At 54.3% G+C, this 8,503-nt stretch overlaps 4 protein-coding genes across 4 annotated transcripts; 2 read left to right on the plus strand and 2 right to left on the minus strand.

Moving 5' to 3' along the window:
- Position 1: 1 nt before the first annotated feature.
- On the plus strand, positions 2-361 carry PUNSTDRAFT_154837 (lectin XCL incomplete; the record flags this gene model as incomplete). The annotated part of the gene is made up of 1 exon (XM_007384013.1): positions 2-361. A coding segment is annotated over one exon (204 nt), but the record flags the coding sequence as incomplete, so codon positions are not given.
- A 317-nt stretch (positions 362-678) lies between these two features.
- Positions 679-3,133, minus strand: PUNSTDRAFT_134442 (kinase-like protein; the record flags this gene model as incomplete). The annotated part of the gene is made up of 12 exons (XM_007383922.1): positions 679-1,259; positions 1,315-1,532; positions 1,587-1,687; positions 1,741-1,839; positions 1,909-1,953; positions 2,002-2,051; positions 2,113-2,178; positions 2,240-2,434; positions 2,489-2,584; positions 2,635-2,734; positions 2,785-2,879; positions 2,932-3,133. The coding sequence occupies 12 exons, from the start codon at positions 3,131-3,133 to the stop codon at positions 679-681; spliced, it is 1,848 nt and encodes a 615-aa protein (XP_007383984.1).
- Positions 3,134-3,701: 568 nt separating this feature from the next.
- Positions 3,702-5,486, minus strand: PUNSTDRAFT_143780 (uncharacterized protein; the record flags this gene model as incomplete). The annotated part of the gene is made up of 3 exons (XM_007383923.1): positions 3,702-4,584; positions 4,636-5,344; positions 5,423-5,486. 3 exons carry the CDS (start codon positions 5,484-5,486, stop codon positions 3,702-3,704), a joined length of 1,656 nt encoding a protein of 551 aa, XP_007383985.1.
- A 1,778-nt stretch (positions 5,487-7,264) lies between these two features.
- PUNSTDRAFT_134444 (lectin) lies at positions 7,265-7,750 on the plus strand (the record flags this gene model as incomplete). The annotated part of the gene is made up of 2 exons (XM_007383924.1): positions 7,265-7,269; positions 7,327-7,750. The coding sequence occupies 2 exons, from the start codon at positions 7,265-7,267 to the stop codon at positions 7,748-7,750; spliced, it is 429 nt and encodes a 142-aa protein (XP_007383986.1).
- Positions 7,751-8,503: the final 753 nt, after the last annotated feature.

Below are 8,503 nucleotides of genomic sequence, written 5' to 3' on the forward strand. Positions count from 1 at the left end.
TTGGTGTGACGTCGTCACCGGTCTCGTCGGGCACGACACTGCGCTCGTCCTCCTGCCCCAGTACTATGGCGGCGGCTCAAGGGCATTCATGCGTGAGAAGACGCTGCCCGTGTACGGCGTGACAAGCGCGAAGGGGAGGAGAACGGAGGTCAAGTATTCCGTCTACGACGGGCACGAGCTCAAGGCGGATATCATCATAGGTTGATGGATCATGCATGCATATCATGCCTGGGAGGGCAGGGGCCACGGCGCGCTCAAGAGCAGACGTTGCTTTGTCGTGCATCTGTGGAGATACAGGCTTGTTACATGCAAAAGAGCGATATACATATGTAGGAGTTGTCGATGAGCCACAGCTTCAGTGAGCTACCGCGAGTGGGGGGAAGACTTTGACGAGGCGCTCGACTGCGACGGACCCGGCCCCAGGTCTGGCCGTGCCCCCGCGCCGTCGTGGCCCTGGTCGTCGTTGTCACACTCCTCAATGAAGACACGCCGTTTCTCAAACCTCCGTGTCAAATTGATGATTTATTACGTTACAGAGGAGACATACATTCTTATACAATACCTGCATGACATCAGACATAAGTTCAGTACTGCAATACGCAGAACTCAAAACATTCAGCGTTAGACCATTTCGCGCTTCTTCCTCTTTCTTCCCTTCCTGCCATTATACCCTCGTCACTACAGTCTGCGCTTCTTTTTGATCGGCTCGGCGTCTTGCTGAGGCAACTTGCGCTTATTGCCCACCCGCGTCGTCTCCTGTTTCTTCCGCCGGATTGTTTGATCCTTCCTGGCTTTTGGCAACGCTTCGTTAGACGCACGCGTGACCCGAGCCCCGCGCTGTTCCCGAACACGCGATGACCGTCGGAGGACCGGTGCAACTACCGTGGCAGTCTCGTCGCCCTGTTCGTCGACGACGACTGAATCTCCATCGATAATGTTGACAGCAGCTTCTGCCAGCGCATCCACAGGGTCGGAGGCTGCTTCCTCGTTCGCGGGTGCGTCCGATATCCTGGAACCTAGTTCGGTGGGCGTATACAAGGTCTCCTCCCTCGGCAGCCACTGGTTGATTGATTTCCGGGTTCCGGCGTAAATACTGCGTTGGCGAGCCTTGACTGCGAGAGGATCTTCCCAGAGAAGCAGCTCGTCGTTATACGGCGGAGGAAGCTTTCCTCGCACAAACCACCGATACTTCCTGGCTTCCCCAGGAGTGGGCCTGGCTAACGGATCCTCCTGCGTCAGAGCCTTCAGGAGCTCTCGACCTGCACCTTGCGTTAGTCGCTGTCGATTACGTCGCTGAACACGTGTAGCGCTCACACTCTGGGGATAGCTCTATGGCGGGTCTTCTATCCTCCCGCGTCTGAGCTTTCATGAGCTTTCGACATGCGCTTCGGGTTAATCGCCGGCCTTCGCACTCGGGGGTAATGTGGCCGTCGTCGATCAAGGACAGCTGGGACACCCTCCTCGACATCTGCTCAATTATATGCCGGTCCGCCTTGTTTTGTAAGAGCAAGTAGGGGCGCGTGGCAAATAAGCTGGCGATTTTACTCGAGTCAGATGAAGCAGACCGGCAAATTACCGCGACTTACATGAAGAACAGAATCAAACCTGCTCCGTATGCGTCGCTGCGCTCGGTGAATTGGAGATGCTGAAGCTCCGGTGCGGCCCAAGCTGGGGTGCCTACCGGACTCTGAGCAGACTCGTATCAGGCAGTTCGGTCAGAAGAGCAACTAGTGAACCAACCACTGATTGACCAATGGTCAAAGCGAATTTGGAGAGCCCGAAATCAGATATTTTGACATCGAGACGACCCTTTTTGTCCTTGTGAAATACGAGAATGTTCTGCGTTTATTACGACGTAGGAGTCAGGGGTCTGAAAGCTTTCGAATGCCTAACAGCGATGAGACAGACCTCAGCCTTCATGTCCCGATGAAGAATTCCACGGCCGTGTAAGAACTACGCATAACGGTGAGTGTGATTCCTTGAAGAGCTCCGAGAGCTCACCATGAGACCCTCGAGTATCTGCAGCATGACGGAGCGCGCAGCATGTTCCGCTGAGATAGAAACGAGATATCAGTCATGTGCTCGCAATATATGGTGCACACCGACGCGTACTCAGGGCGCCCTCGTATTCCACGTAGGCATCTAGATCGCCGTACGCCGCCAGAGGAGAAGCGACGCCTTAAATTAAGGGGGTAGGGCCTCAATACATTGGGACAATCCTTGCATACGAACAACTTACAGATTAGTTTATTTTCGGTTGACACCGAGTCCGGATGCATGAACCAGTCGGTCGCAGTAAGAATGTTTGTGTGGCGTCCCATTTCACGCCACATGTGTAACTGAACCGCCATCATGTGCATTCCGGTTGGGGCCACTGATGTACATTTGATTACAACAGCGTGACCGGTCTTGTTATGCATCGCAGCGTAAACGGCTGATAGTAGACGTGAGCGCATGGTCTGATACGCCGAGTGAATGCGATACTTACTTCCTTCTCCTCCTTCCCCGATTATACCCTCAACCTCGTAGCGGTGGGAGTAGGTGGGAATCAGTATCTCGTCTTTCATGAAATGAAAGATGAATTCTGTTCCCGCTGTTAAAGAAGCTCGCGTATTGTTGTGTATAGCCACTTACCCATGTCGCCGATGCGTACCGTGCATTCCGTTTTCAGCATCCGGAACTCTGGTTCATGCATCCAGTTCGGCTGTGGGGGCGGAACTTCTTTGTCGTTCACCTGGTGTCCGAGTGAGAGTTAACCCGTGGCTTTGGTTGCGCAGGACATACGTGAATAGGAACGTCAGCAGTGGTTCGCTGTATCTTGACCTTGTCATTCTTGCCAACTTTACATTTGAAGACCACGGCCAGTAAAGAGCCCTGATCTATGCTCGCGTCTCAGTATGGGACCAAGATTAATGATTACGCACTACCCACCTGACTCCCTACTTGCGACGCGCAGCTCGTTGTTTTTGGTATAGATGAACCATATATCAGACCCATTGGTGAAGGGCAGATGCACATGGTGAGGGTTACAGGGTTCCAAGTAGCCCCAATTGTTGGCACGTAATGCGTGTAGATCCGGCGACACCGTGCGAACGAACCTTTCGGTCGGATCGAGTGTAGACGCCCGGTCCATCGTGATGGGGCAAGGTGGAAAACCAGCGCGAGGAACGCGAGCATTGGCGATGGGGTTAAATACACATCATGACGGTCCACCCATCGAGACACAATGGACCATTCATGATGGGCCATGCCGTTTGCAAGGCCACACTAGATGGCAATGTGGACCCGCTCCACGTCGTGGCAGCAGATCATCGATCAAACCAGCTGGTGGCCTCTACCTATGATATAGCAAAGGAAGTTGTTCCCTGGCTGAAACGTAATATGCATCAGACCACAAGACAGATATGCTATGACGGACGACTGTCTTGCTTCGTTCGCTTCAAGAAGACGGAGACCCACAGTATCACGCTGGTATGGAAGAGGTCGTTTGTTTCGGTTGTTCATGATCATGAGGCCCGATCGCCCGAAAGGTCGGACCAGCACGAAGGTTTATTGTTGAAGTGGCGGGAAAGCTGAGCGAAGTCTTACCAGAGGAACATAAGGCTCACCATGTTGTAAGTTCGGGTCGCTCTGCTCTCGTGGGAGGTGCAAGATGTAGAGCAACAAAAAAGCAACAGTTCACGCGTTCATCCGTTCGATTGTTATGGAAGCATTGAATCGTAACGAAATTTGTACACGTCAGGGACAAGTGCTGCGACAGTGCCGTTGATGATAGCGGGGTCAACTCTGTCATCCCTGGGCCGTACCTCTAACTCCTCTACCGGAATCCAGCGGTAGTGATCCATGACCAAATGACGCCACTGCCTTCGCTCCTCATCCCATTCGGCGAACTCGTCCTGAAGCTCATTGAGGAAAGTAGGATTACCCTCCTCCTCCCCTGCTTGTTTGTGGAGTTCCAAAACCCACGGCGGGAGAAACCGCACAGCCCTGACGAAGCAGTCGGAGCAACGTCCTCTTTCTATGTTCCATGCCTCTAAAACGTAGAAGATGCTTTTGGGTATATGATGAAACTGGACAGTGAACTGCTTCTTGTGTCTTCGGGGACGTCGAGGGCGTATAGGCGCAGGCACAATGAACGCTCCGGCGTAGTCTACGCGATCGTGCGGCACCAGCGGCACCGGGAGGAGATTCCTTAGGACGCGCTCCTTGAGCGCCGCAACTACTCTCAAATCGCGGTTGTCGCGGGGGCGAGGGCGATCACCCCAGTCTTCGAACGGAATTCCTTGCGCATCAACCCCAAGTCGGGGTCTAGGGTGAGGAAATTTCCGGGCTATATCTGCACGCTTCTGTTGCGATGCGGTTCGTGGACAAATGTGAGGGATGGGATGTTTTGTTTGGAGCGCGTCGAACTCGGCGTAGAGCGGTCGCAGGTCCTCGGTCGGACTCGCGGCGAGCACGCTCGAAATTCTGGCACCGATTTGCTTCGCCAAGGTGATGATAGATTCGAGTTCGGCAGACGGATCTTGCAGCAGCACGTCCGTAGGATCGTCCCGAGGGGGGGCAGGTTGTTCTGGCTGAGGGTTTCTGTAATATCGTGAGGGGGATTCTTATGAGTTAACGGAATAGATGGCGTACCGCTTTGCTCTGCCCTTCTTCCCTCGTCTTTTCCGTTGCTGAACGGGACTCTGGGGTGGAGTCTCCACACGCGGTGCTTCCATTACTGCGATATTCGCAAGCACATTCCTAACGGAGCTCATCGCTCGTGCAACCGCCTTCTCTGTCTTCACCACAATCTGATCTACACCCTTCGCTTTGCGTCGCACGATCTTCACGTCGACGAACGCATGGGCGGATCCCATTATCGCCTTCGACCGATGACACGACGCAACGGTCACGTCGTTGTGCCGCCGTTTCTTCGACGGGCTTTCTTCCTCCGGTTCAACCGGGGAGCGGCGACGCTTGTTGGAGCGCGTAGTCGACCTTGACATGATCTCGTCGATATGGCGTAGTCGCTTCGGGAGTTCTTCCTCTGGCTCAATCGCAGCGTGGCGACGCTGGCTGGAACGTGTGGTCGGCCTTGACTTGACATCGTCGATATGGCGAAGTCGCTTCGGCGAGCGTTCTTCCTCCAACTCAATCGGGGAGTGGCGACGTTTATTGGAACGCGTCGGCCCTGGCATGGCACTTGTCCGCACTGAGGACCTCGCCTTGACGGATCGTGCCGGGTTCCGACTGAGAGAGGTGCTAGGCTTTCGAATAGCTGTTTCCACAGGAGGATTTGCGGTGGAAAACTGAGATGTGGAAGGGCGGCGGATACGGAGGTTGTATGGGCGACGCAAGTTACCTGTAGCAAGATTCGTGAATATGAGCGTCAAGGCAATAGATACGGGCGTACTGGATATAAACTGCTATCGTTGCTCACCCGCGTCAGGAACAGGCTCACAAGAGCTCGAGGTGACGCCGTTTCGGCGAGTGGAGGTAGACATTATTGGAGGGAAGTTGTCTTCGTTTGATGCGGGTTCAAGTTACGTGTTGCAACGCGGGTACGCAGGAGTAGCAAATATTTGCTGGTAGAGTGTAGACAAACCGGATAGCCGAGTGCTTAACAAAGGTGGAGGCACGAAGTCAAAGAAACGTCTCGGACATGACGCGCATTAGGGCAGGCTCGATGTGCCCCACTGGTCAGACAGAACGCGTCTGGCCCAACGCGATGATATTCTACGGTGGCCTTACTCTGCCCACCACGAATCTTTATTATCCCCTCAGTGCCTCAATCTCCGAATTCGATCACCGAGTAGCCAAACATACAATGAATTAGGCTGATACATCGTCCGGAGAATTCACGCCACTGACGGAGTCCAAGCACCCGATTCAAATGACCTCGAATCTACGAGGAAAGTCGGATCTTTTGTGGCAGCCCATTCGGCGTTGCTCTCTCGCAACGCAGAGGACAGCGGTCCGGTAGGGAGGGGATATTAGGAAGATGCCATCGCCGAGCAGGCGATGGCTATCTGTCCGGTGAGATGCCGTCTTTATAGCTGGATTCGAACACTAGTCATTGTACTAAAAGACCCTCTTCCTTCCGTCCTTTAGCCGCTGCAGGCTAGCGCGACGGAGACGATTTTTCAAGGACAGAAAACGTGCGCCAAACTTTACGGTATGAGAAAATCCCTCTCGTGGATCCCTAAACTCTCACTCAAACACCGCAGTGCTCCATGACATGTGTGCCATCCAGTACCACATGCTCATCGTTATACACGCTTGTGAACACTCGATGGAAGGGTGCATAGGGCCGAAGCGTTCAATGCGCTCCCAGAAGCCGAACCCACACGCACCAGCAGCATGGTGAACAGCCCATCTTGCGCATAGATAACGTTCAGGTCCTTGTGACGCGGCCTATCGTTCCTGCACACTTTCCCTTCCTCGCGTCCTTCCGCGCTACCGCTATGGTGTTTATATGTACTCGCCCATCGTTGCGCTTTCCAAGAGACCTTGCATGTTCCACTCGACCGCTCCTGGCAGACAAAACCGCCCGAGATAGACGCCCGAGATAAACCGACTCTGTCCGGCCTACCCCGCGGCTACCTTCACCAAAAATAGGGGCGGCTTTCATTCAATACCTCGGTCCAGACCTCGGAGAGCTCGCAGGTATGTTCTTGATGAAACCGCCGGTATCACACAGCACTCTCAGATCTCACGATGCTCGAATCACCGAAGGGGTGAAGTGCCGGCTGATGGAGTCCACGTCGTGTCGCGCGGATCGCCGATTCCGAAACCTCATGATAATATCCAGCCAGCGCTTCAAATGTGGTAGATCCGCATTCAGAAGATGGACAGTCCAAGCATGTTGTTCACGAGCGTCTATCGCAATCGCATGCGATCCGTCTTCTTTGGCGAGAAGCTCCGCAACGGGTCCCCTCTTCGCTGCCTTGCACAAGTCCTACAGAGTTTCGGGATGAGGGATCGCTTATGCCCCCGTAATGAGCGCGCCTGCGTCATCAATCGACCTTCACAGTCGATGGTAACTACCCCAAAACGAACCATCGATAAGGCCAATCCTCGGCTTAATCGCTCACACCAAGACATCAGAAAACATGAGGCTTGCGTTCGGACATCGCGCGAGTTATGCTAGGCTACTCTCGGCCAGAATACACGGCGAGATCACGAAATCTTCCCCCTTTCCGGCCATAAGTACTGTCTGCAGTGGCAGTCTGGAAAGATAGCGCCGCCTTAGTGCTCTACCACTTCTATCGGATCTCCTGCAATGTCGTCAGCGCCTTTCTGCATCTCTGGATACGGTATCTGACGGCGCGTTCTTGAATGCAGCTACACGATCACCGTTAGCGTGTACCAGACAAATCCGAACTGCTTCTTCAACATCGTAGAGAAGATCTGCTTCAACTACGGCGGGGGCGGAACCTGGTCAGAGGAGAGCGGGCGCCACGTCCTCCGGATGGGCGCCAGCGGCACATCGGGCGCACTTCTGTTCCAATCCGACATCGGGGAGCGCATCTTCGTCGTCCTTGGCGTGCACAACTACGCGCGTTGGTGTGACGTCGTCACCGGTCTCGTCGGGCACGACACTGCGCTCGTCCTCCTGCCCCAGTACTATGGCGGCGGCTCAAGGGCATTCATGCGTGAGAAGACGCTGCCCGTGTACGGCGTGACAAGCGCGAAGGGGAGGAGAACGGAGGTCAAGTATTCCGTCTACGACGGGCACGAGCTCAAGGCGGATATCATCATAGGTTGATGGATCATGCATGCATATCATGCCTGGGAGGGCAGGGGCCACGGCGCGCTCAAGAGCAGACGTTGCTTTGTCGTGCATCTGTGGAGATACAGGCTTGTTACATGCAAAAGAGCGATATACATATGTAGGAGTTGTCGATGAGCCACAGCTTCAGTGAGCTACCGCGAGTGGGGGGAAGACTTTGACGAGGCGCTCGACTGCGACGGACCCGGCCCCAGGTCTGGCCGTGCCCCCGCGCCGTCGTGGCCCTGGTCGTCGTTGTCACACTCCTCAATGAAGACACGCCGTTTCTCAAACCTCCGTGTCAAATTGATGATTTATTACGTTACAGAGGAGACATACATTCTTATACAATACCTGCATGACATCAGACATAAGTTCAGTACTGCAATACGCAGAACTCAAAACATTCAGCGTTAGACCATTTCGCGCTTCTTCCTCTTTCTTCCCTTCCTGCCATTATACCCTCGTCACTACAGTCTGCGCTTCTTTTTGATCGGCTCGGCGTCTTGCTGAGGCAACTTGCGCTTATTGCCCACCCGCGTCGTCTCCTGTTTCTTCCGCCGGATTGTTTGATCCTTCCTGGCTTTTGGCAACGCTTCGTTAGACGCACGCGTGACCCGAGCCCCGCGCTGTTCCCGAACACGCGATGACCGTCGGAGGACCGGTGCAACTACCGTGGCAGTCTCGTCGCCCTGTTCGTCGACGACGACTGAATCTCCATCGATAATGTTGACAGCAGCTTCTGCCAGC

Source organism: Punctularia strigosozonata, assembly GCF_000264995.1.
Source record: "Punctularia strigosozonata HHB-11173 SS5 unplaced genomic scaffold PUNSTscaffold_6, whole genome shotgun sequence".
NCBI classification, from domain to species: domain Eukaryota; kingdom Fungi; phylum Basidiomycota; class Agaricomycetes; order Corticiales; family Punctulariaceae; genus Punctularia; species Punctularia strigosozonata.